This window comes from Cladosporium halotolerans, assembly GCF_011745625.1.
Source record: "Cladosporium halotolerans strain TM138-S3 chromosome Unknown Sca44, whole genome shotgun sequence".
Classification (NCBI taxonomy): Eukaryota; Fungi; Ascomycota; class Dothideomycetes; order Cladosporiales; family Cladosporiaceae; genus Cladosporium; species Cladosporium halotolerans.
The window spans coordinates 75,596-101,463 of NW_027191495.1; the positions used below are offsets into that span (position 1 = coordinate 75,596).

The 25,868-nt window shown below is 58.6% G+C and overlaps 9 protein-coding genes across 9 annotated transcripts; 4 read left to right on the plus strand and 5 right to left on the minus strand.

Moving 5' to 3' along the window:
• The first annotated feature begins 218 nt into the window (after positions 1 to 218).
• Positions 219 to 2,595, plus strand: hxkA (Hexokinase). Its single transcript, XM_069376951.1, has 3 exons — positions 219 to 283; positions 647 to 2,012; positions 2,072 to 2,595. Exons 2-3 carry the CDS (start codon positions 747 to 749, stop codon positions 2,330 to 2,332), a joined length of 1,527 nt encoding a protein of 508 aa, XP_069225892.1. The 5' UTR covers positions 219 to 283; positions 647 to 746; the 3' UTR covers positions 2,333 to 2,595.
• Positions 2,596 to 3,026: 431 nt separating this feature from the next.
• ISU1 (Iron sulfur cluster assembly protein 1, mitochondrial) lies at positions 3,027 to 4,164 on the minus strand. The gene is made up of 2 exons (XM_069376952.1): positions 3,532 to 4,164; positions 3,027 to 3,478 (listed from the first exon to the last, which is right to left on the minus strand). The coding sequence occupies exons 1-2, from the start codon at positions 3,968 to 3,970 to the stop codon at positions 3,330 to 3,332; spliced, it is 588 nt and encodes a 195-aa protein (XP_069225895.1). The 5' UTR covers positions 3,971 to 4,164; the 3' UTR covers positions 3,027 to 3,329.
• A 1,249-nt stretch (positions 4,165 to 5,413) lies between these two features.
• Positions 5,414 to 8,413, minus strand: WHR41_08349 (uncharacterized protein; the record flags this gene model as incomplete). Its single annotated transcript, XM_069376953.1, has 1 exon — positions 5,414 to 8,413. The coding sequence occupies one exon, from the start codon at positions 8,411 to 8,413 to the stop codon at positions 5,414 to 5,416; it is 3,000 nt and encodes a 999-aa protein (XP_069225894.1).
• A 2,412-nt stretch (positions 8,414 to 10,825) lies between these two features.
• WHR41_08350 (uncharacterized protein) lies at positions 10,826 to 13,674 on the plus strand. The gene is made up of 4 exons (XM_069376954.1): positions 10,826 to 11,514; positions 11,570 to 11,637; positions 11,706 to 11,952; positions 12,002 to 13,674. Exons 1-4 carry the CDS (start codon positions 11,246 to 11,248, stop codon positions 13,125 to 13,127), a joined length of 1,710 nt encoding a protein of 569 aa, XP_069225868.1. The 5' UTR covers positions 10,826 to 11,245; the 3' UTR covers positions 13,128 to 13,674.
• Positions 13,675 to 15,141: 1,467 nt separating this feature from the next.
• On the minus strand, positions 15,142 to 18,633 carry WHR41_08351 (uncharacterized protein). The gene is made up of 4 exons (XM_069376955.1): positions 18,518 to 18,633; positions 17,981 to 18,364; positions 16,039 to 17,924; positions 15,142 to 15,985 (listed from the first exon to the last, which is right to left on the minus strand). Exons 1-4 carry the CDS (start codon positions 18,566 to 18,568, stop codon positions 15,811 to 15,813), a joined length of 2,496 nt encoding a protein of 831 aa, XP_069225869.1. The 5' UTR covers positions 18,569 to 18,633; the 3' UTR covers positions 15,142 to 15,810.
• A 247-nt stretch (positions 18,634 to 18,880) lies between these two features.
• On the plus strand, positions 18,881 to 19,985 carry WHR41_08352 (uncharacterized protein). Its single transcript, XM_069376956.1, has 2 exons — positions 18,881 to 19,438; positions 19,495 to 19,985. Exons 1-2 carry the CDS (start codon positions 18,989 to 18,991, stop codon positions 19,633 to 19,635), a joined length of 591 nt encoding a protein of 196 aa, XP_069225866.1. The 5' UTR covers positions 18,881 to 18,988; the 3' UTR covers positions 19,636 to 19,985.
• On the minus strand, positions 19,772 to 21,061 carry WHR41_08353 (uncharacterized protein; the record flags this gene model as incomplete). The annotated part of the gene is made up of 3 exons (XM_069376957.1): positions 19,772 to 20,209; positions 20,276 to 20,324; positions 20,391 to 21,061. 3 exons carry the CDS (start codon positions 21,059 to 21,061, stop codon positions 19,976 to 19,978), a joined length of 954 nt encoding a protein of 317 aa, XP_069225867.1. The 3' UTR covers positions 19,772 to 19,975.
• Positions 21,062 to 21,935: 874 nt separating this feature from the next.
• On the minus strand, positions 21,936 to 23,288 carry WHR41_08354 (uncharacterized protein; the record flags this gene model as incomplete). Its single annotated transcript, XM_069376958.1, has 1 exon — positions 21,936 to 23,288. The coding sequence occupies one exon, from the start codon at positions 23,286 to 23,288 to the stop codon at positions 21,936 to 21,938; it is 1,353 nt and encodes a 450-aa protein (XP_069225864.1).
• A 270-nt stretch (positions 23,289 to 23,558) lies between these two features.
• On the plus strand, positions 23,559 to 25,226 carry WHR41_08355 (uncharacterized protein; the record flags this gene model as incomplete). Its single annotated transcript, XM_069376959.1, has 1 exon — positions 23,559 to 25,226. The coding sequence occupies exon 1, from the start codon at positions 24,858 to 24,860 to the stop codon at positions 25,224 to 25,226; it is 369 nt and encodes a 122-aa protein (XP_069225865.1). The 5' UTR covers positions 23,559 to 24,857.
• Between the last annotated feature and the right edge of the window lie 642 nt (positions 25,227 to 25,868).

A 25,868-nucleotide genomic window follows, 5' to 3' on the forward strand; every position in this document is an offset into this window, starting at 1 on the left:
GAGGGGATGTGGTGAGTATGGATAAGAGGTGATGTGTTGTTTGTTTTTTGGAAGATGAGAATAGATAGAAGGACTGAAGTGAGATGGAGAGGTAGCTGTACCTGAGAGCTGGAGCTGGCCGCCTGGCTCGGGCGAGTGACGTACCTTCGGCGGAAGTCCGGGGCTACGTCAATGCGACGGATTTGTTTGAGCGAGCGTTGAGTTACGAGCGCGGGCAGCGTGGAGGGCTCTGACCACGACAACCACCATCACTCGCCGTGCACAACAAACACCGACACGCTTGGTAAGTGAGCTGTTTACTTCACTTCATTCTGCCGTACCTGCCTGCCATTTTCTCCGTCAACCTCACCTGCATCGATGCCGGGCGCCGCCTGCCGTGCTCGTTGAGGGGCATGGCGGGGTCCGCCTGCCGATATTTCATGGCATCTTCGCGAGCGAGCGGTATGCGTTGGTGGCATGCAGCCACTCGGCCTCGCTTGCACCAGGAACCCGCGCCATTGCTGATCCCTCATCCCTGCAATATCAATCCCTACAACAACTTTGTTGCGCCCGCCCGTGTCACCTGCACGCTGCTTGAGTGATTGCTTACGGCAGCGCTCGCTCAACTTGTAGTCACAAGCTTCCACTAACCCCCGGCTTCACTCAGTGATCCTTCATTTCACACACCTTCACACCTTGTCCCAACTTCACCGGGACATTGAACCGCAAACCTTCACACTCCCTACACACTCCGAACGACCGTCAAGATGGTGGGCTTGGGACCGAAGAAGGCTCCGAGCCGGAAGGGCTCCATGGCCGACCTCCCGCACGACCTGATGCAGGAGATCAAGAGGCTGGAGGACCTGTTCGTTGTTGACACCAACAAGCTGAAGGCCATCAGCGACCACTTCGTCTCTGAGCTCGAGAAGGGTCTCACCAAGGAGGGCGGTGACATCCCTATGAACCCCACCTGGTGCATGGGCTTCCCCACTGGCTACGAGACTGGTACCTTCCTTGCCCTTGACATGGGCGGCACCAACCTCCGTGTCTGTGAGATCAACCTGCCGGAGGAGAAGGGCGAGTTCGACATCATCCAGTCCAAGTACCGCATGCCTGAGGAGCTCAAGACCGGCAACGCCGACGAGCTGTGGGGCTACATTGCCGACTGCCTCCAGCAGTTCATCGAGTACCACCACGAGGGCGAGAAGCTCGACAAGCTTCCCCTCGGCTTCACCTTCTCTTACCCGGCCACCCAGGAGTACATCGACCACGGTGTCCTCCAGCGCTGGACGAAGGGCTTCGACATTGACGGTGTTGAAGGCAAGGATGTCGTCCCGCCGTTCGAGAAGGCTCTTGAGGAGCGCGGCGTGCCCATCAAGCTTACTGCCCTGATCAACGACACCACCGGAACCATGATTGCTAGTGCCTACACTGATTCCGAGATGAGGATGGGTTGTATCTTCGGCACCGGCTGCAACGCCGCCTACATGGAGACTTGCGGCAACATCCCCAAGCTCGCTCACATGGGCCTGAACCCCGACGACCAGATGGCCATTAACTGCGAGTGGGGCGCTTTCGATAACGAGCACAAGATCCTTCCCCGCACCCAGTATGATGTGATCATCGACAAGGAGTCTCCCCGTCCTGGCCAGCAGACCTTCGAGAAGATGATCGCCGGTCTCTACCTCGGCGAGCTTTTCCGTCTTGTCCTCGTCGACCTGCACGAGCAGCCTCAGGTCAAGTTCTTCGAGGGTGCCGACATCAGCCCGCTCAAGAAGCCCTACTCTCTCGACGCCTCGTTCCTCTCTGACATCGAGAACGACCCGTACGAGAACTTGCAGGAGACTCACGACATCTTCGTCAACCAGATGGGTATCAAGCCCACCAGGCCCGAGCTCGAGCTGCTCCGCCGCCTGGCTGAGGTCATTGGTACTCGCGCCGCCAGACTTAGTGCGTGTGGTGTCGCTGCCATCTGCAAGAAGAAGAACCTCAAGACTGCCCACGTCGGTGCCGATGGTTCGGTGTTTAACAAGGTAAGCACTCTCCCAGAGAACCTTCACCAGCAATCAACCGTACTAATAACCCCCTCCAGTACCCCCACTTCAAGGCCCGCGGCGCGCAAGCCCTCAAGGAGATCCTCGACTGGGAGACCGGCCGCGACGGCAAGCCGCTGGGCAAGGGCCACGACCCCGTCGAGATCCTGCCCGCCGAGGACGGCTCTGGTGTCGGCGCCGCGCTCATCGCCGCCCTCACCCTCAAGCGCGTCCAGGAGGGCCACCACGCCGGCATCCGCGACCCGCAGGGCATGCTCAAGGGCACCGCCGCCGCCAAGCCCGCCTCCAACCAGGTTTAGAGGGCCTCTTTGGCACGCGCGGACGATGTCGACAATGTCACAGTCTAGGTGGCTTTGCTCTGTGCCTTTGGGTGTGGAGTATATCGATGTTGGAACTGGCTGAGCGGGATTATGGAAGCTCTGGCTGTTTTTTTGGTATGAAGCGACGTTGCCTCAGTTCATGATGCACATTGCAGGCATGATTGCACCCGGGAAGTGGGTGGCTTGCTGAGAGGATTATGAATAAGACACATCCAAAATGAATATAAATGATCACACCACGAGGGATATTTCTTCTCTGTGCCACGTGGAATCAGAAATGCCACGCGCGATTGCTGATTGCCCTAATAATTAACTGGCCAAACGACTTTATTTCAGAGGGAAAAGTACTTTCCGGCAATTTCTTCAGTGACACATATGAGCGCTACGGTGGAGATGAGCGCTATCGAACGTCTCATCAGACGTACTCGCCTTCATTCCAGGCGGTGGAGATTGGGCGTTGCGTTTGGAAGAGCGAAACGTCCGGCTCATCACTTAAGTCCGCAAGTCGAACTGGGTGGCGCTCAAATGATCAACGGTCGTCACATCGACATCAGGATTCAGCTTGGCTCCATTTGCACATTATAGCAGTCACGGTTACTACCTTAGCGTGCGTGCAAACGAGAGGTGATAATCTGAAAGCAGAGCGACATCGGAACAAGCGGGGAAAAAGAGCCTTTTTGGGAATTTCGCTTTCCTTTCTGGGTATATACACAGCGAGCAAGGCCCCCATGTCCTGCCATCGTCGATACAACATCGAATATGCGTTAAACACAGCAGGAACAGTAACGCCGGCGAAGAGTGTGTGCTTCGCATGATAAGGACAAATAGAAATAATAAAAATCAAAGCCCGCTAAAAACACTCATAATGTCAACAGTCGTGCCGGGTGTGCATTCCTTCCCCGGCAGCGGTGGCAGCAGTCTGGTAGTTGCTGAAATCCTTTTCTTCTTCTCTTTCAGAACGAATGGATGAAAGAGCTTAGGCGGTGGCGGACACCTTCTCGATCTCAATCTCGGGCATGGCGGCGCCGGTGCCGCCGAGGTCCGTGGCCTTGGCCTTGGGGTTCTTGGTGTAGTAGTTGCTGATGGCGGACTTGATGGCGTCTTCAGCGAGCATGGAGCAGTGGACTGGAGAGTCGTTAGCTGGTGAGACGGGTATTCGATGGCAACCGGATACATACGCTTGACGGGCGGCAGGCACAGCTCCTTGGCGATCTCGGTGTTCTTGATGCGGCCGGCCTGCTCGAGGGTCATGCCGCGGACGAGCTCGGTCAGGTAGCTGCTGCTGGCGATGGCGGAGCCGCAGCCGAAGGTCTTGAACTTGACGTCCGAGATGGTGTTGTCGTTGGGGTCGACCTTGATCTGGAGCTTCATGACATCGCCGCAAGCCGGGGCGCCGACGAGGCCGGTGCCGACGTCGTTGTCGCCCTTGCCCATGCTGCCGACGTTGCGCGGGTTGTTATAGTGGTCGAGGACCTTCTCGTGGTAGCTGCGCTTGCTGGCGGCCTGCTGGATGGCCGGCGCGGCGGTGCGGGCGAAGGTGCTGGTCGTCGGGCGCGCGGCGGAGGCGAGAGCGCGGCTGGCCTGGGCGGGCGCGGTGGCGAGAACTCTTCTGAACATTTTGGCGGTGGTGTGTGGGTGTATGTGATGGGTTGTCCGGTGGTGTGTCGATGCGGTGGACGGTTGTAGGTGATGTCGTAGACGAGCGTTATCTCGCTGGCGATTGTGAAGTTTGAATGCTGCTGGGGCAAATCGGGGATGACTTCACGGCTTGGCATCTTCCGGACTTTAGACCCTCTTTCTTTGTTCTCGGCCGAGGTTACCGTGACTGAATGAACACAGCGTAATTGATGCTGACGCTGCCTGGTGGTGGCAATTGATGGTGGTGGTATCTTGCGAGAGGCGTCGTCGTCTAGTTTCCGATGCCAGATTTCGTATCTGATTGTCTCGTTCCAAACACTCGGTATGGCACATTATCTGATCCTGTCCCCGCCATTGGGGAGGGCGCCATCTGATTATGCAAGCTCCCACGCTCTAATGACAAGATTCATCACCCCAGCTGCTGCACAACATGTTCATATTCGCAATCAATCGCAACGCTTCTGCTATGTCTCAGAACGCAATAGTTTCGATACATGTGTCACTTCACTTAGGCGATTGTGGCAGTTGGCAGCCTTGATACTCTTGTGATGCCGCGACGCACTCACATTGTGCCACAGGTCGCTACGTGAGAGATGCACTGATCCGTTCCTCGGCGCTCGACGTATCGCTACTGCGACTGCGTTGTGTAGAAAGCTCTCTATTCCTTTGTTCGCAGTTAGATCGACATTCGGAGTAACCATATTCCAGCTCTTGTGCATCGTGACTATCTATGCATCATGACCAATGTCTGAATGTGCTTTGCCTTGACTGCACGCGTCTTTCCTTCCACATCGGCATCTCGATCGCCCAGCATGTCACCATCAAGTTTTAGCAGTCGAACAATAAGCACAGCTATCGCAAAACTCCCACGATGTTTCAAATCACGCAAGAAACCCATCTTTCCGGCCATCCACTCTCACCCAGACCAACCCCAACCCAAAGCCTAGGGTTAGGGTTAGGGCAACTCCCACCAAACGCCCCCAATCAATCACATACAAACACCCAGCGCTCATCTTCACGCACTCCCGATCTACTGGGTAAGCCGTCCCCATTGAAAACAAGGACACGAAACACGTTATGTAGATATTGTATTGCACTGCCTCCACCATCCTGCACATCGTCGATCCCGCTAAGATTCCATCGAAGCAGCCTAACGCTGAGACGTGAAACGATAGCTAGCTAGCACTGTGGGGACGGGCGTTTTCGTAGCTCGTATATTCGTCAGCGCTGGTTGTTGGACGACACTGTACCGATGACGATCGAGGACGGGCCTCCGTTCCGGAAGATACGCGGAAGCGTGGGAAGGACACATGCGAAGATCGATCGCGAGGCATTCGGCATTGTAAGTGCCGGTGTTTGTACATGATTCTGGCAAGTATTTTTTACACACTACATACACAGCCTCTAGATCCCGGTCTCCAGCTACGCCTGCTTCCTCGTAGCGATCGACCAGCTGGTCCACTCCGTGAAGACGCTTCCGTGCACCTTGCTCTTGGGGTCCAGCCACCACTTCTCCTGCAGCGCGGCGTACTTGGCCGCGACGGCGCTGTAGTGGCTCGGGTCGAGAGCGACGAGGGTCTTGGCGAGGAACAGGCTGGCGCGGCTGCAAGCGTTGGCGTGCAGTTTGGAGCCGTCCTTGGTCATCTCCTCGTGGACGGAGGCGAGGAGGGCGAGGACGGGCTCGGCGTCGTCGACGGCGGGGGTGGTCTTGTGCTTGTTGCAGGCCTCGAAGTAGGCCTTGAGGACGGCGAAGGCCTTCTCAGCGGTGGGCTTGCTGGTGGTCGTGCGGATGAGGATGGCGAGGGGCATGAGGAGGTCGAGGGCGAGGATGCTGGCGTGCTGAGCCTTGACGTAGATCGTCAGGAGGTCGAGGATGCGGTTCTTGAAGTTGATGATGTTGTCCTTGGCTTCCTTGTTGTCCTGCTTCTTGCCGGAGCGCTTCTTGATCTCCTTGAAGACTTTTTCCAGCGCGGGCTCGACGGCCATCATTTGCTCGTCGTCCATGTCGGAGTCCTGGTCGTCTTCGTCACCGTCTGGATCCAGGGCCGCGGAACCGAGGGCTTCGGCGAGCTTCTTGTCGAATGCGGCGAGCTCTTCTTCGTCCTCTTCGCCTTCTTCCTCGTCAGACGATTCTTCGGAGTCTTCGTCGTCGTCTTCCTCATCGTCGCTACCCTCCTCCAAACCGTCTGCTCCGAAAGTTTCACCATCAATCATCTCAACGTCAGACATGTCTTCAACATCGATCGCAGAACCGTCGTCAGAGCCCTCCTCCTCCTCTTGCTCTGCACCAGCCTGCAAATCGTCGCCTTGGGCAAACAGCTCCTGTTGCCCAGTCAAACTCTCTTTCTGCGAGAGAATGTCAAGCATCGACTGAAGACCATCAGCGGTCAAGCTACCCGTGAAAGCAGCAAACACCTGCTCGGCAAGCTTGCGGAACAGCGCCGACTGCTTCGACACAAAGCTCAGCAAGAGCTCGACAAGGACCGAGGCAGACTCCGTGTTTTTGCCCCAATCGCCGGCGCAGGCGTGCAGGTCCTCCAGCGCAGGGACGGCGTCGGGCTCTTCGTTGTAGATCTGCAGCACGGACATGGCGAACAGCAGCGCGAAGGCTTGCGCGGTTGCCGCCTTGGACTGGTTCTTGGTCTTGGCGACCTTTTCTTGAGCATCCTGGATGGCCTTGTCGGTGCGCTTGACGAGGGCCTTCGTCTCTTTGCTGGCGGTCGAATGGAAGTAGGAGTTCTTGGAAGCGCGAAGGGCCTTGAGCAGGCCATACACGGCGGTGGCTGCATCTGCGAGCGGCAAGTTCATCAACTGTGCCACGCAGGAAGAGAGTCGCGAGCGGCAAATAGACTTCGATGCTTCCGAAAGCGCAGGGCTGACGTCGTCCTTTGGCTCACAATATCCAAGCTCGATGAATGTGTCAAGGACGACGTTGAGCCATGCTGCAGGGCTAGCACTCTTGTGCTTGGGATCCTGTTTTGTGAACAGCTCTGTGGGCTCCTTGTGTGAGCGGACAATTGAGAGCAGCAGATCGGCAAGCATCCTTCTCTGGGCATCAGCCTGTGATTGTTCCTCGTGTTTGGGTTTGCGCATAAGCCGTTGGATAAACGTAACAACATCGAGCAGCGCTTCCGTGCTAGACTGGCCAAGCAGAGTCTCCACGGTCTTCGTCTTCGTGACCTGGTCGAAGTTGGCTGCTCCTTCTTCAATCAAACCCTGTATCACTCCAGAACTGGCAGTAGGATCCTGCTTTGACCGAGCGATGCATGCGTTAAGTGCGGCTTTCGCCGCGTCGAAAAGATAGCGCTGAGAACCTGCTCGCTGGTTGATAATGCATCGTGTGAGATTCGGCGTGAAGAGTTGGCGAAGAACAGTAGAAGGTGCGGATGACACAGCCATGGCGAGAACTTGAAATCCAAGAGCCTTACGCTCCGCTGATGACGAAGTGTGGAACAGCCCAGATTCGACCACCTGCTTCCAGAATTGAGCAAACTCACTCGTCAAGCGGTGGCCGCTGTGGTACTCTGCGAGAATGACCGGCCAAGCGAACGAAGGAGCAGTCTGTCGTGACCCGGAACCCGCTTTGCCACCCTGCTGCTCATCATCAATGGGGATTTCCTGGATCACCTTGCTAAGGACAGCCCTTTCGGGCGCAGAAAGCGGGCCATTGTGCTGCCAAACACCCTTCGGCAGTTTGACCTTGGAGGAATGTTTGGCCAGAGTGATCCAAATCGCCACGCCTTCGGGAGTCTTCCAAAGAGATTTCTCGTGCAAACCGTCGACAAGGATTTGCAATCGATCGGCTGGGATCGCCTTACCAACACCTACAAGATACTCATAGAGCATTGCGCCACATTCTCTCCTCAGCCATTGCCTCTCGCACATGAGCTCCAAAACGGCCGAGACGAAGCCCTGCCATTCCTGGATCGAAACCGTCGCATTGGAGCCAACGCCGCTCTGCAGCACAGCCTGGTACGCGAACCTCCTTCCAAGCAGATAGTCTCTCCTCTCCTGCCCTCCAGCAGTCGGCGCAATCGTCGTGAACTCGGAGATCTTCGCCGTGATTTTCCCGAGCGTGATTCCAGAACCCTTGAGTTCAAGACCCAATCTCAGCACCTCAGACAACGCGATGGAAAACCCCAGCCTGGCGGCCTTGCGGCCACTGCAGAGGCCTTTGATGAGCCGAGCGATCGCCTTCTCGATGCGCTCGATCTGCTGGTCCGATTTGGCCGATAAGTTCCTGACGACCTCGCCGGCGGCCTTGATCCTCACCGCCTGGACGTCGTCGGCGAGATCGTTGTAAATTTTCGCCAGCTGCGCGTCGGCCTCGGTGTAGTCCAGGCGCCTCTTGCGCGAAGGATGGACGGGCTGCTCCGGGTTCGCGGCGACGTCATTCTCGTGCGCACGTTTTACACCGCCCATCGTGCGGGTGTCGTGGGATTTAAAATTGGTATGACGGAAGGCGAGGTCTGGGTGTCTACAACAATAATCTTACTTCTCGACCGCGAAAATCCATGAAGTCTGCTTGCGCAGGGTCCGGCTGCCGGCGCCGGGCCGGAGCGACGCCATCGCGCCGGGGCCCGATCTGCCACCTGAGCCCCTCAGGTATCCATGGGTGACTCCTCAGGCACGATATCTCACATCCGCGGTCTTCGGAAGAAAAATCCCATTGCGGATGCAGGTGGAGGCCGCAGAAAAAAGCATGAGCGGCAAATTTACCAGGTTGATCCTCGATCGATCACATGGAGCGCGCAAGTTTCGTGCTCGCTCGGATCGAGATCTCTACGGCACTTTCACCACCGCTGCGTCTGATCAGCATGTCATCGGAGGATGGACCGCCCAAATCGAGCGATGAGGGCCGTCACGTGATATGATGTTCCGCGCCCGACGGCTGAAGGTTCAGCTTGGCAAAACGCTGTGTTTACTCGACGCGTCGACGCGTCTTTCCCCCAAAGCGCGCCGCCTCGTGCTACCCGCAGACGCCGGAAGCCCCAGAACGGCAGCTAAGGGCCATCTGTGCGGCGTCGTTGCGACCCCAGCTGCGCAAAAGCCCTTCTGGACCCTCAAAGGGGGTAAAGAAAAAATGTTCTGTGAAGACGCCATCCCACGCACTGGGCCTCCGGGTTGTCCATGCTGCCTCCCTCCGCTGTCATGACCTGACAACCCGCCGCGCCCGCAAGGGGCCTGCGACGACGAACCCCACGCAGGCGACGCAGCCCAGCAGCCGCCGCGCCTCGGAGCGGCGATATCTGCGCCTGCGTGCCACGGGCCAATGACGCGAAAGTGCCATGACGAGCGCCGACAGCCGCAGGCTCTCGCGGGATGCGATACGGGTCGGCGGGAGTTTGAGGCTGCTGCGGCCATATCGCAGCGTGCGGCGGGCGCCCCGGCCGCCCACAAATCATGCCACAAAGAGGCGCTCAAGGCTGGCTGAGTGTCTCGCTCCCCACACGAGCTCTGGGCTAGGGCGGGCCAATGGCCAGCCAAGGAGGCGTGCTGCGTGGTGTTACGGCGCTAGCGGCGTTGCACAGGTGCAGCAGGATCCGTTTCGATGGAAAAGACGCGGTGGGGTAGCTACAGCTACCAGGTGGCGTGCCCGTCAGCTCGCCATGGAGATCGGCTCAGCCGCATGGTGAATGTCAATGTGCATACATAGCTCGAGCCGTCCCCGGCTGCGATCTGCCAGATGTGAGGCCACCACGCGAAGATTGGGGATGACGGTGTCGGCGGGCATTGGTTTCTCTCCCATGATAGCAACTTCCAAGGCAGCGTGCCGCGGTGACGTAGAGCGCGACCTGCATCGCGTATGCAGCCTGCAATCACCGATTGCTCTGGGTCGCTGCCACGCGCCGAAGGAAGTGCAAGGACTCGAGGAGCGTCAGTGCGTGGCGAACGGCTAAGTGTGCTCACGAGCGTCGGACGCGGCCAATGGCAGCGGCGGGACAGGGCTTCGGGGACGGGTGATGCCCATGGCGCAAGATACCCTGGCAGCCAGAGGCGCGTGCCACAGTTGCTTCGGCGATTGAGGATCTGGGAAGGGGAGGGCTGCGACGCCGGCGAGGTGACGCCAGAGGCCGGCCGTCTCCAGGCGAAATGCCGGCCGGCGCCATGGACGGTGCTAGACAGGCAGAGCGAGGGTGTCGTGGGTGCTTGGAACAATCATGTGTATGCTGCAGTGGTGACGGCATGGCAGTGCAGGCGGAGGTGGTGTCCGCGATGACGGAGGCATGAGAGGCATGAGAGGCACGAGAGGCTGCCGTTCTGGCCGACGAGCCACTCGTGCCACTACTATAGCTGGCACACGCACAGCGCGTACCTTGCAGGCGATCAAGGCCCGCCGGGTTGCTCAGCAGCGACTGGTGGACCAGGCAGGGCGGCGCAACGGGGCTGATGGGCGGGACGGGCGCAGGTGCAGTGCCTCTTTTGGCACGATGGCAGATGCCAGGCCGGGCAAGGCGCGCAGGCGTGCGTGCCTTAGTCGAGACTCGCAGCGATATCAGCCCCGTCTCTCCGCTGCTGCCGGTGCGAGATGCATATGCAGGCCAAACGTGAGGAGGCTCAAGTGGGCGGGCGGGCGATCGACGATGCCCACCGCAGCCAGTAGAAGCGCCGGCGATGCCTCGATGCGTATCCAGAACACGACGCTGATCGCCCGGTGGAGTCCTGGGCGAACCGGCGTGCGCTTGCTTTCAAGGTTGCGCCGTTACCAAGCGCCAAACCGCTGCGCTTCGCTAACGCCGCCAGCAAGGGCATCCCCGCTCGGACGCTGCTGCACCTGTGCTGCCAGAGCAACAACACCGGCCTGGCGTGCAGCTTTCTTAACCAGACGCCCGCTCTCACCACCACTCCTCCTGCCATCCCTAACCGTCCCGGACTCGAACCCGACCGTCGACCTCGCAGCAGCTGCACCACCGCAGGCAGTCGCCGCCGCCGTCACGTGTCGTCCCACCCCGTCGGCATCGCATTCGTTTGATCCCTCTCCGACGGCACATCCACGACGACGACCTCGAGCCTCCGACGACTCCCTCCCCGAGCATCCCACCGTGGCATCTTCACCCCGACCCGCCGCATACCTACCGCCACGACCGAGCCCGTAGCTCCCTTAATACACCACCTCAAATCTCCGACAGGCGTTGCATCCAACGCCTTCTCCACACGACATACCCGCACATTGGAGGCTTTGGATAGCTGCGTCCAATACCACGCCAGCGACCACGATATCACCTCGCATATCATAATCCCACCACCGCAACCATGGAGTTCTCCTCGCCGCTCGCTGCCATGAGGCCGCAGCCTTGTCCGACCTGGAGCAGCAGACGGGATCTGCCAATGCATCGTGCCATCTACAACTCCTGCCAGCCAATGGACTTCAGCAACTTCGACTTCAGGAACCTGAGCATGCACCAGCCGCCCAAGCCAGCTCACCGGGACTACTTCAACCTGAAGCCTTCGCGTGCATCTACGTCGTCGCCCACGTCGAGCTTAACCGCCGACTTGGACGCCAACTTCCACATTGATAAGAGGTATGCTCCACATTCCTCGCTTCGCGTTCTAGAACATTGCTCACCACGGCAGCAGCCCGCAGGTAGCGACGCCCAGGCGTTCCCTCTTCACGACCAATGTCATCCCTCCCGGTAACGGATTCGGTAAGTGCCAATGGCGCCTTCGTGCACTCAAGCATAGCAAGTATGGTGACGCTGACTTTGGAGGAAAGACCACATGTGCACTCCGCCCATGGACGAAGGCACCACTCCGCCCATCCCGTCTTCCTCGCCCGGCATCGACCACATGGACGTCTCGCCGCTGCCCCACAAGCAGCCCTACTTCATGGCCCAGGTCACGCTTCCCTCACCGTCGCCTCAGGACACCCCCGACGAGCAGTCCATGTCTCACGACCACCTCTCAAACCCCACACCTCTCGCGCAACCCGTGCAAGCCCCCAATTTTCTGCAGTTGCCTGAGTAAGTCGATATTTGCTGTCGCGATTGGACAATACTGACATCGTCCCAGACGCAAGCGCTCTGTGACTCGCCCTGGCCTCGCTCGCTCAAAGCCTTTCTCCACGAACAGCATTCCTCAGCGACCAAGCAGCGCCGAAAACTCACTGCCTCCCTTTCGTTTCGGAAATGTCGCACAGTCCAACCTCAGCAGCTCATCGACGCCCAGTCTGAGCGAAAGCCCCATCGCGGAGAACGACTCCTTCTCCATGCTCCCGCCGCCGCGACGACCCTCTGTCGGCGCCGCGAACAGGAATTCCGGCTCGCCATGTGGAGGCCATGTCCGCAAGCCCTCCAATGGCCGTCCCGCGTTCAGCCGCCCTCCCAGAAAGCAGATCCGCCGCTCGCTTAGCATGTTCCAACACCCGGACGACATCATGCGTGAGGAAGAGGAGCTGGTGCCGGCCCCGACGATGTCTTCCATGATGGAGGTCGAGCAGGAACACACTCTCAAACTCCCTCACTTCATCCCCGATAACGACGCCGATGGCCTCCCGCGCATCACTCAGGATACTATGGCCGATATTCTTGACACGAAACACAGCAGCAAATACGAAAACGTCATCATCATCGACTGCAGATTTGAATATGAATACGAAGGCGGACACATCGAAAGTGCCGTCAACTTCAACGACAAGCAACTCCTCGCCGACGAGCTGTTCAAGAACGGCACCTCGCCCTCTGACACTCTGCTCATTTTCCACTGCGAGTATTCCGTGCACCGCGCCCCTCTCACCGCGAAGTACATTCGTAGCCACGACCGCAATGTGAACATGGAGAACTACCCCCGCTTGACCTACCCCGAAATGTACATCCTTGACGGCGGCTACAGTCGCTTCTATGGAGAACAGCCCAGCAAATGCTACCCCCAGAACTACGTCGAGATGAACGATGAGCGCCACGAGCAAGACTGTGAGCGCGGCATGGCCAAGGTCAAGTCTCGCCCCAAGCTCTCTCGCGCGCAAACCTTTGCCTTTGGCCAGGCGGGCAGCGACGACATGGAAGACTCTCCCACTGCGCAGGGCAAGAACAGCATGCGCGGTGGCATCGGGCCTAGGAGCCAGAGTTCTTTCGCCGTCAGCCCCAAAGTGGCACACAACATTGGCGCATCATTCGCGCGTCGCATGGCCTCCTACTAAAGAGGTCCCCACCATCCTTCATCACAACACACATACACCCACCGACCCGAAACATCTTCTTGCGTTGACTTTACTTTGTTGAATCCTGTTGCATTGGCGAGGAGTTCCGGATACCCCATCACATGTTGGATACTACCGACTTTCTCTGGACTGGGATCTTTGTTTACCCCGGCGCTGGGCCTTTTCTCTTCGCCCTCTTTCGGCGTTCACATCAGCGAGGAGCCACCGTGCTTTCCAGCTCCACTGCTTGTTTTATCTTCTTTTGGACCAGCATGGCGCTTTTTCTGTTTTCCGTTATATACCCAATGGCATCCCACGGAATGGGACCTTGGACTTTGGGAGTCGACATGTTTGCGACTGAGCTTGATTGATTGATTGATTGATTGACTGATACACTTTTTTTGGGGCATGGGGAGGACTTTTGACGCATCTCCTTTGTTATACTATCTCCCTCATCCCGGTTGAGCGCATAGAAAGCCGCCGCCGCAATAGCTACTTAACAGCCGTCGAAAAGAATCGAACGCAAGAAAGCTTAACCAAACAAACAATCTTCCGCATTCCTCCCGAACCAAAAAGTCTCCTAACTTCCGCCTTAACGCGCTTCCTCTAATTGCCTTTGCCTCTCTCGCAGCCATATCCTTGACAACCTTCAGCTGCCGCCCGTTCTCGCCCGCTCTGCAAGCGTGCGCTGTCAACCCTGCGCCTATCTGCGCCTCCAAAAACCGCCCTACCCGAACTCTATCCCAATTCGGCAGTCAGACAACAAAAACATCTCGACTCCACTTCCAAGTCCCGACAAAGCACGCAAACAAGATGCGCACGCGCATAATACCCACATTTTACCAAACCGGACGCCTGAGCCAAAGAGGAGCGCCCTCCGCGATCGCCATGCGCAATCGCGCAACCCCAACATTACCATTACCATCTCACACAATCGGAACATGTACCTACCTCATCGACGTCCCCGATCCCCACCCACCGACGGCGCGCCTCCGTCTCTCCCACCATCCTTCCCAGCAGCTCGGGCTGTCTCGCTTCGGCCTAACTAACAACCAACACTGACGTGACGCCACCCGAGAGAGACGCAGAGACACCGCTACTGCACCCAATTATAACAAACGTCGCTTTAATCCCCACCCCAATCCCCAACCCCACGGCCGCTCGCTCGCTCGCCCCGCAACGGCTCGCTCAGGCGATGCGTTGAGGAAACCCATTATTATCGGGACGGACGGGGCGACTGACTCGGCTGACTCTGTAAGCTTCGCTACGGCATTAGAGGATTATGCGCCCTGCGGGCGGGTGTTTTTTTGTTGTTGTTGTTTGTTTGCTTCTCTCGCAGAAACGGACGTGCCGTGCAAGCGGGCTGGCAGGCAGGCGCAGGGCGCATGGCGATCGCGATCGCGATCGAAGCCAATTCCACTCGGCTTTGACGGTTGGTGAGGCGGTTGATTATTATTTTCCGATCGGCTGGGCGGTTGCGAAAACGGCGGGAGGGTAAAGTCACATCAGGGCAGGGCAGGGCGAGGCAGGGAAATGCAGGTGTGAATAAGGTCCTGTCTGAAGGCTCAGGAGACGGCGAGCCGAATCTGCCAACCGCCACAGAACGCCTTCCTTCCCGTGTGTCTGCACGCTTGCCTGCCGCTGCGACAGTCTCAGCGGGACCGTTGTCTCGTCTCCTGCCTTGCCTGACTGACTACCGTTCCCGTCCGTTGGATGTCTTGCGTGCGGGCTCAAGGGTGGTCGGTGATGTCAGTCAGGCGACTGCCGTTCTAATGTGCGAGTCTAATGCTGAGAGGAAAAGGGCTGAGACAAAGTCACGCTGTGCAGAAGGGGGACGGTAGACCTCGGAGATGGAGGTGAGTCCGGCGGGTGAGACAAGCGAGACGAGACCGTTTCGCTGGTGAAGAGGGGATGGGCGAGAGGGGTTCAGTTGCGAGGGCGTGGGGATCGATGGATGGGGTTGGGCATCGCGTGCTTGATGTACAATAAGGTGTCGTGAGGAGGATAGGGACAGTGACAGCAATTGCGCGTACGCGCCAGGCGCTGCGATTGGGATGTGTTGTGCTCTCAGCTGCTTCTAGGTACTGATCAGACCTGTAGCTACCGTCACTCTGCAATACATCCATAGCCAGGACCATTCATCGAATTCACTGCGGCCTGCGATCGATCGAGGCCTTTTCCTAGAGCAAATGCAACTGACACCTTTCATGAACATCATGGTCATCGCCATCGCCCTTGAAGAGAATCACATCGCGTCACGCTGTCTCGCCTTGTCTCCCATCACCCAGCAGCACGCCTCTTCAGTCGGTACCAGACTGTGGACTCGTGACTCGCCAAGGGATACTATTCTCGCGTTGCCGAAAACATCGATTCCACCACGCGTGACAACAAGGGTCGGCAGGCGCAAGAGAGACACAAAGATCTCAGTCGCGTCGTCACCGTCCGCCCAATCCGCGATGTCGCAGTTCCAACCGTGAATCCAGCTCAGAACCCCTCCCGTGCCAAAAGCGAATCGTTTTCGATGCCATCGATCGGAAAGTGAGAGAACAGACAATCCCAGAATCGTATTCGTTCCCGCTGTAGTCACCAAAACGCCGCCCGCATGCCATGCTCGCTGAAACCCGCCTTCCAAGACGCCGATGCTGATAGTAAACAAACAAGGAAATAGGACGGTCCGGCGGAATCAAGCGAGGTATCTGTAGCTGGGCACGGGGGCGTCGTCGATGCGCTCGAGGTACTCGCGCTCGATGAGCGACTCGACCTTCTTCTTGATCATGGCGACGTCGGGCTTGAACTGCGCGGACAGCTGGGAGATGGTTTCATTCAGAAGGGAGGTGTGGGCGAGTTCTTTGCGTTGTCTGTGAGAGTGTTAGCGAACCTCTTGTTCGAAAGGAAGAGCTGCATGACGTACTTCATGATCCTGACGATGGCAGCCTCGACAGCGAACCCGCGCGAGTCGTTGTTCTTCTTCTCTGTCTCCTTGCGCTCGCGGTCGCCCTCGACCTTGTTGCCGGCGCTGACAACGCCGACCTTGATCTTGACGAACTGCGACTTGAAGTTGTCGTTGAAAGTGAAGCGGTCGCCCGGCTTGACGTCTCGACTCATGGGCTCCTTGACGAGGAAGCGGGTCTTGGGCGCAACGGCGAGCGACTGCAGGTTGCGCGCCAAGTCGTTGGGCGGGATGTTTGTGCGAGCCTGGATTTCCTCGAGCGAGATGGAGGCGCCGGCGGGCAGGTCGTTGAAGAGCAGCAGGATGAGCATGGCGTACGTGCTGCAGTTGACCTCGTGCGTGCGCGGCTTGCCATCCTTGCCGCCGTTGGGGAAGGTCGCTTTGATGTCGGCGTCGCCCATGTTGGAGAGCCAAGTGAGGCAGCGGCCGGAGTGCTTTTCGTTGTAGTAGCGTTCGAAGCCCATCTTGACCCGCTCTACTTGCGGCGGGAAGACGACTTGCGTTTTTCCGCTTTCGTTGGCCTGATCGGATGTTTGGCCTCCTCGGAAGGCTTCCAGCGGCCAAGTCATCGAAGTCAGTACGTTGATGCTGAGGTCCACGCGCTTCGGATCCGCCTGACCAAGGCTGTTGATATAGTTGCGGTAGCCGTTTGTCAACTCTTCCGATAGTGTCATATCCTTGAACATGGCTTCCAGTTTGAGCGTGAACGAGTTTCCGAGCTCGATCTTCATGCGAGAAATCATCTGCTTCTCGACGTCGATGCTCTGACTCTTGTTCAGCAGCAGACGCTTGCAGAGATGCTTCTTGTAGTATGTCTCGAAAATGTCCTTGTCCTGCAGGTAGCGCAGCAAAAGGATAGCCTTTTCGAGTGTCTGATCGATCTCGGCTTGCGTCTTGTTCCTGATGCCCTTCTTCATGTTTTCGTCGATGTATAGTGAAATGTACTCGCTGCCACGATTGAAAGCATTTATGACATCGGCCATGCTTCGGTTAAGAGCCACCTGAAGTGTCTGATCTTCCTCGAAAGCCTTCTTCCAAATACCATCGAATCGATCCTTGAGCGCAAGAACGTCCTCCACCCATTTCAGCGCTGCCACAGTTTGCTGGTTAATTTTAGCCGCACTACTGGCGGGCTTTGATTTCTCTCCCTCCTTCTCTGCCAGCGCTGCAGCTGGAGGCGGAGCAGTCGATGCGGCAATAGCTGCATTGTTGATATTGGTGCCCATTTCTGTGATGATTTTCTGCATGGCGCGAGTAAGTTCCGACTTCTTCGGATCCACACGGGCTTCCAGATCAAAGACCAGGCTGAGCTCCTGCAACTTGTCGTTGTCAACCATGTATTGCACTCCACTATCCATTTCGATCAGGCCCTTCATCTTATGCCTAATGAGCTCATCTTCCACGACCCGCTGGATTTTTGGCGTAGTGCTCTCGGACAAGGTCGATCTGCAGCGGTCGTGCTCCTCATCGATTCGCCGCTTCGCATGCCTGCAATATGTGCCTGCATCTGACTCTTTCATCAACCGCTCACCCTCCTCGCGGTAGAAGGCTGCGCTTGTGCCCAGAAAGTCCTGCTCGAACGACTGGAGGTACAGCTTCTCATCCTCGACTTCCTGTTCCGACTCATACAAGCCCTCGAGCATGTAGATGTTGGCTTTGATCAGATGTGGGTTGATCGCTTCGCCGTCGCGGTCCATTTGTATTTGGTCGAGAATGATGCGCTTGAGGATGTCCAAAAGGGTGGGCAAATCGGTCTTGACTGGCGTTCGAAGGATTTGGTCTCGGAAAAGGCCCATTGACTTGGCGAAAATTGATGGTTGTCTGTGATCGGTACAATACACGCGATCCTGCGGCTCTTATCAGTTATGCCTGCTGCCTAATGTAGGCATAAAGCTTCACTCACCATGTACATCAATACGTCCGTCAACATGCCCATACAGACCTGGTGGTCGTCCCACGCCTCCTTGAGTGCCTTGAGGAAGACCTCGCCCGATATTCTCTTTTCCGCAGTGGACTCTAACGACCGACCGGACGCGTCGAGCACCATAAGCGGCGGCGTCAGCAGCCGTGTGATCTGAAGGCGGACATTTTCTCCCAGCCACTGCTCCTCAAACTTTGCCACCTTGGCATAGAGCTCATCTCCTTTCTTTTTAAGCACGATCTTGTAGGCGTTGCGGTAGAGCTCCTCGAACGACAAGGCTGAAGCATTTTTTGTGTGGATTTCGCGGAATGCGCGCTCGAGGACGGCCCAGGTGGTTTCGAAGTCGACGTCGGCGCTCGCTAGACCCTTGCGACGGATAGGCATGTTAGCTGTTTGTACCTTTCGTGCTGAGTGCAGGCACATGTTGAAATGAGCTTGCGACTGGGTGGTGCGAATATTCCTCGCCTAGGTGTGGGTGCAAGTTGTGGCAATTCAAGGCAAGTAACGACAGCGACTTACCCTGCGAGGCGGTCTAATCTTTCCCCTCCCTCTGCCCGCCAGCGACGACATGTCCTCTTGCTGTTGCTGTCCGTTCCTTGCGCGAAGTGAAGCAAACGTGTTTCACTTCGCTGGCGTCTGGCTTTTGGCGGGGCTGTCACATGTAAGAGCGGCTGTGTGGAATGACGTCGCGTGGCGCGTTTCTCGGCGGTGTTTGCGGGATGCGGGGGGTTGGATGGAGCAAAGAAATTGTTGGGAGACAAGCGACGGACTGTGGCAAGCACACGGCGACGGCAAAGGTGGTTTGGTGTGTGGTGCGTGTCGGCGGAGGTGAGAACAGGACGGATTCGGCGTGGTCGGCGGCCAGCTGCCACAGGGCTGAGCGCGGCTCTGAAGGGACTCCAGAATGACGCCGCTTTGGGTGGAGCGTGCGCTCTTTGGCGATTCGCATTCCAGTCGCTGCATACTCTGCCAGCCTCTCTTCACTGCCGCATGCACAGTACACGCCCGCACTCAGTAACAATGAATTCTTCCACAGCCCTCCGCGCTCTCTCCCGCGCCTCGCAACAGACACTGCGCCCGCGCCTCGGCCTGCAACGCACCTTCGCCGCGCCTCCAGTTCTCCTGCGCAAACCTCTCCAAGCACCACAAGCATCTCCTGTGCGCCTCGGCATTCGCTTCCACAGCACCGACGACACCACATCCCGCCCGCCCAAGCCTTTGACCGACCGGGATGGGCTCTCACCAGAGGCCGTGCAATCAGACAAAGACGCCATCGCCGCGCGCAAAGCCCAGCAGCCCTCCTACGAGTTGACATTCACCTGCAAGAAGTGTCTGGACCGCTCGTCGCACCGCATCACCAAGCAGGCGTATCACTTCGGCACAGTGCTTGTCAACTGCCCGGGCTGCAAGAGCAGGCATCTGATTGCCGACCACATGAAGGTTTGTTTCGCCGGACGCTTTACTCTCGGCGCCATAGTGCTAACAACTTAATGCAGATCTTCTCGGACACAAGCGTCACCATCGAGGATATCATGAAAGAGAAGGGCGAGTTCATCCAGAAGGGCTCGCTTGGAGCTGATGGCGATGTCGAGTTCTACGATGCTTCGAGCATCGAGGATCCTCAGAAGCCGACTTGAAAGACGAACAACTTCGCGTCTTGAAACCAAGTGTCACCCACAGCGGAAGATGCCATACGCAGAAGTGAAAGTCAAGACACCGCGGTGTGCTTTCGACAGAATACATGCGACATATGCCTCCTAAGAGAAGTGAGGCTTCATCTTGCATCGCAAAGATATAGGATACATAATATACAACCCAGGGGTATATCGCGCCTGGCCACCGGATCTCCACGATCTCGAGGCCCTAATTGTACATACAGGCAAATCGCCAAACCGGTCTCCCTCACGCAGGGAAGCGTCGAAAGACGCGGGTCGCTAAACCGAGACCGACCCAAAAATGCAAAAAGATCTTCACTCTTCACCGCAAAGCCTCCTCTTTGGACACGTCCGCTTTCCTTCTCAATCCAACAAAATAGCTCTCCCTGCTCTCTTTCCTCGACGAGTCGGGCTTGATCCTGTGCACCTTCTCGAAAAGCCTCTTCAACCTGTTCTCTAGATCCTTGTCTTCGGGACCTTGGTAAAACTTGCACAGAAAGTGTCCGCCGGTCCGCAGGCAGTCGTGGCAGAATGTCAAAGCCGCCATGCAAAGATCCTAACGCAACCAACATGTCAGCAAAAAACGCAACGATGCAACACAATCGCCAAAGCAACAACATACAATCGACCCCACGTGATCCCTAAACGGGTTCCCGGATGTGTTCATCATCCTGCGATACGGGCGGTTAACGCTGTTGATCCACGTGCTGAGCTCGAGGCCGGGGAAGGGCGCGCACATGTCCGACAGCACGACGTCCACCACGCGGCCGTGCAGCAGGTCCGCCTCCCTCGCAGCAGACACCCTTTTCTCGCCGTCTCCCTCTTCCGCCTCCTCCCCTACCTCCTCAACCCCCCTCCCGCTCTCCAGCACACTCCCCTCCCCACCCCGCCCCTTCCCGCCCCTCCACTCCCTCACAAACTCCCTCACCCGCCCCTGCACCCCCTCGCTCAAAAAGTCCCCCTGCAACGCGCTCACGCCCCTCGGCGGCATGGCGGGTATGACATCGATGCCGACCACCCGCCCCCCATCCCCAACGCGATTCCGCGCGACCTGGCTCCAGGACCCGGGCGCGTAGCCGAGGTCGACGACGGACTGGCCGGGCGCGAAGAGGCGGTGCCGGGCGTCGATCTCGAGCAGCTTGTACGCGGCGCGGGATTTGAGGGCGCTGAGCTTGGAGGATTTGGTGTAGGGGTCGGAGGTTTGGCGGGTGCGCCAGCGCGTGCTGCTGGAGCTGCTTGAGGGGCGGTGGGGTTGGAGGGGCAGGGGTGTTGGTGGCGGTGGTGGTGGTGTGGAGAGGAGGAGGGGGAAGGCGGCGCGGGCGCATTTTGCTGTTGTTGGGGTTGAGGTTGGCAGTGGTAGTGGTGTTGCTCGGAAGAGGGACCGCGCGCAGAGCGGTCGCGCGGACATTTGGAATGGTATATGAGGCGCGCCTTTGCAGGCGCGGATTGTATGTACAGTTCCAGACGATGGTATCTTTGAAGTTAGCAAGCATCCAGTCGGCGTTCGAACAACGAGAAGTTCCACGCACGGACCACCTAGACTTTCCTCTTCGGGTGCCGAGGCGCTTCCTCTTCTGGCGGGCGTGCAGGGGTTACGTGAGTATGATCGCTCGATCGCAGATGCATAGATACGAGGGCTGGTTCCGAGGGAGGTGTGATTAGGCGGGTTTGTCGTCTCTTGCTATTCACACTTCGACAGTCAGCTGTGCGAGAGCGAGTCTGCGCCTCGGAGTCAGTCCGCTGCCATCTCGTCTCCGCGTGAGAGCCGCTGATGAACGACGTGCGACCATTCGGCGGAGGGAGACTTTCAGCAGACGGCCCTGGCTCCGCGGTCCAGAGCCTGAGACGTGCTCCATGCTCCATGCTCCCGCGGTGAGAATCAAAACGAGGCTGAAGGCCGGTTGGAATTTTTGTCACATTCTCTCATCTCATCTCCTCCTTCGCTACTGCTAACGATACTAAGGTAGAAGTACAGCGATCTCCCATAGCCTCTTTTCGAAGCGCGCAAGTGAACCGCGAAGTTGTTCCAATCTTTTTCGAACCCGGAGAGCGAGAATAAATGGTCAAAAGTAAAAGCAGCAAAAGCTGAAAACATGGGGACAAGGGGTATCTTAAACTCTCTTCCCAAAGCAAAGAGAACTGAAAGAACAAATGGCAATGCGCTCGCCTCCAGTTTGTGAACAAAAGGAAACATGAAGAGTCCGCGCAGATGTTGAAGATCATCCGACGTACCCTGGTCGACACGACGTCCGAACGTCAGGTGCAGGGATAGAGAGCTCGTGCTAGGGTTTAGCATCGCGACTTTCAACCGGCCTCTTCTCATCCGCCGCACCGCTCTCAACTTGGCCCTCACTGCGTCCATCGCCCAGGCCTTCACGACCGGTGATCGTGTTGCGCCGCCGCTGGTTTCCTCCGTTGTTATTGTTGCCACCGCCGGCCCCTTTGCGTACAGACCCCGAACTCGACGAGAACGACGGACTGGCATGCGAAGCTCCTCCACTGCTAGGTGGCGGTTGAGGGTGGTGAGGACCCTGAGCTTTCCGCTTGCGCGGGCTGTCGCGGTACTCGCTGCCTTCATTATGCCCTGGGTGAGCAGAAGTGGGCTCTTGGTTGCTGCTGCCGGCTTTGCTGGCAGGCGTCTGGGGCGCTGCAGCGGGTTTGGATTCGGACGGTGGAACCCAGTGGTGGAAGTAGATCGAAGGAGAAGTTGCGGGCTGTTCGGCTGCGCGCTGGGTTTGTTGGAGTGGGTGGGCGCTGGTCGGATGTGCGGGAGGAGGATGAGGCGGTGGAGGTTGCTGGATGTACATTTCGTTTGTGGTGAGGCGTGGGAGCTGCGTGAGGGTTGCTGAGCGTGGTGCTGATGTGGGTATGGACCGGCCGGCAGGTTGGTATGCGGAAAAGGTAGGTGCGTTGGGCTGTGGCTGTTCGACTTGCTGAACGGTCGAATGTTGAGGTGGTGTTGGCGGAACTGGTTGGAATGTCCCGGGTGCTTGCCCGAGAAGACGAGAATCGCGTCTGATGACTTCAGGCGGTGATTGCATGTGCTGCTGCTGCTGTTGCGCTGCCTGCAGCTGCGAAGCATGTTGTTGCAGCCACTCCATGCTGATCGATCCCAGACCCGCTCCTCCCATGCCGGCATAGATCATGGGCACCAGCTGCGGCGGCACACCGCCTTGGAGGGATTCCCGCAACATCGACTGTTCGATGCGTCGCTGCTCCAAGCGAAGCGTCTCTTGCCTGGTCTTCTCTTCCTCCTGCTTGCGCCTGTCTTCCTCGGCCTTCGCAACGAGCCATTGGCGCATGGATTCCTCTTGACCGTGCCATTGGTGGGGCGGCTGTGGGATCACACCCAACGAAGAAGGCAACGCAGGCTGAGGAGGAGCAGGAGGCGGTGGAGGCGGCGGATGTTGCCTGGTGGGATCCGGCAGGGTCATTGCCGAAGGCGGCGGCAGGCCGCGGTGGGGAGTGGTCATGGTCAGGTCAGAGGTGCTGGCCGGCAGCGCTATCGCCCGAGGAGAGTCGACTCTGGGCTCCAGAGGCGCGGAGTGTGAGGTGTGGGTATAGCGCGAGGAATCATGGGTGGACCAGCCGCCGAAGTTCGTCGAGGGAGGAGGCTGTGGAATGGTGAGCAACATGGACGAGTCGGGCGCTGGCGGGCGACATGTGACAAGAAGTGGACAGATGCGGTGGCGATGGGCCGGGCGGTGGTGCTAGGTCGCGCATGCGGTGGCCGCGAGTATTTGTGCGTGGATGGGTGGCCGCCGCATGGGACGGGGCGGGTGACGGGGACATACTTAAAATGAGGCGCGACGACGGCAGTCCGGCCTGGTGGGCGTAACGATCGGCCTGCAGCAGCGCAGTCCTGCCTGGGCGGACGCGTCGGTGGTGGAACGGGCAGACGGGCGACGGGCGACGGGCGACGGGCGACGGCCACCGGGGTCTGCCTGGGTGTGTGTGGATGGTGGCAGCCAAACGCTCACGCCGGCCGCCGCCCGTCGTCTCCACACTGCCGATCAACCGTTGCGAGCGCGCGCGGGAGCGAGGGAGCCAGGGTCTGCCGCTGCTAGGGCTGCCGCTTGCAGCCTGCGCGCCTTCGATGGAACTTCGACCGCCAGACCTGCCCTGCCTGCCCTGGGCGAGCGACGCCGGGCCACGCCATATGCGAGATGAGGCCGCCGTGGCATCTCCGCCCGGGCCACGGTCTAGACTTGGGTTGCTTGACTGACGTCCGCCCTGCTGGGCTTTCTGGCTGGTTGTCGCTGTTCGAGGCGTCCTCGCAACACCAGTGCAAGTGCTGGCACCGCTGTGCCTAAGGTACCTTGGCTGCCGTCCATAGAACGCGAGGGCTGCTCATCCCACCGCCCGGAGCTGGCTGCGGCCGGCCACGGCATCAAGGATCCCCGTTTCAGACGCCCTCCTCGCCCTCCTGCAGCGCCTGATGCTTCCCAACGCGCGCGTGGGTGCGCGACCTTCCTCTCCTGTCGTCTTCGTCGCAGGGTCTCTCGCGCCCCAAAGGCCCACAAACATCAGTCCGCGCCCGCACCCTGGCAAACCACGGCGTCTGCCGCCTGTGGCAGCCCGCGATGCTGCGCCGGAAATGACATCCGCCTGAACCCAGACGATCATCCGGCCCAGAGCGCAACGCTGCAATGCTGCCGGACACCGCGGTATGCCTGCGCCGCGAGCGCGTCTCGCACCGACTGGGCCAAGCTGGCTCGTCTGGGAGCGTTGCTTCCTGCAGGGCTGCCTGCGCCTCCGCCGGTTGCGCAGCATAAGGCGGGCCACAGTGCTCGACGCTGCGTCGGCGATCACTGCAGAATGCCATACACGGCTGTGAGCGGCGCAGAGCAGCTACACTTTATGTAATAGAGCGAGTTGACACGCATGAAGCAGGTGGCCGGTCGCAGTACGGCGTTTTGCCTGACGTTTTACCTTGAGGCCATCACACTCCATCGGCGCCATTACATGTGCTGTACGCGGTGGGCGTGGTCGTCGCCGTCGTTGTTGCGACAAGTGGCGTGCAGACCCACGCAGATAGGCGACACCAAGCGGACTCCCTCCACCCGCAACCCTCGCGACGCAGTCCTCAAAGCGGTAAGCGGCGCAACTTGCGACGACTGACAGGCATCAGCGACCCGGAAGGCGGTAAGGTATGGCGCCAGGCGAGTCGTCGGAGGCCGGCCCTTCAGGGCGTCCAGTAGCAGATGATTGCTGCATTCGACGACCAGCAGTGGCACCGTCGCAGCCCTCGTCCCAACATGGTGTCAGGGCAGCGCAAGCGCAAGCGCATGCGTCGGTGGGATTTGTTGGTGGTGACTGGTGAGGCTGTGAAGCAGGTCAAGCCTCCTCGTGCTGCAGGCATGTTGCAACGTGCCCGTAACGTGCCGCCCACGCGAAGGAGCGCACATCTTCACCCGCCACGGCTGCGATCGTCGCTGGGCGTTGGAGAGCCCGGTGACGCCGTCTCGTCCCGCCGCCACGCCACACACGACAGACGACACGACACATGTCCGTCGACGCCCGAAGAAAAGATCTTCCCTGCCCCTGGCACGCGAATCGCTGCTTCGGGATGACATTCGGACTCTTTCCAGAAGCTCGCGAGCAGAAGCAAAACTAATGTCACTCAGTTACAGCGAGACGACCGGATACCGGAGAAGGCTGCGAGAGGCGCTCCCAGCCTGTTGGATAAAGTCTAGACAGCCGACGCCACCCCATCATCCCGCGAGGCTAACCCGCAACCCGGTGGAAAGACCAGTCCGAGTCGCGATTCTGAAGACGGGCGGTAAAATTACCAAAGTCCCAAATAACACCAAAAACGTCCCAGCCTCGCGCAAACCGCGACTGCCCACCTCCTCATCCTCCAAAAAAGACTTGCGCCCCATCAATCAACCTTGAATCAATCAATCAACCAACCAACCCACACCAATTAATCAATCTTCACCCCACCCTCGCCTGACCCGCCCGCCCACAGGGCCCCCCCACTAACCCCAAACCAGGCCTTGCAAACCCAAACTCCTCGGCCCTCGCTCCCGATCCAGCACCGTCACGCCCTCCCTACGCAGCAAGACTTCCCTCCCACACCCCGGCCACCACGCCCAAAGCAGCAGTGACATTCGCGGGCTGAAAAATCCTTTCGAAAACCCAAAACGGCGGGGCCCCGACAGGTATTGGCGGGCAGGGCAATGCCACGCGAGCTCAGGATCGACTCTCCGTTG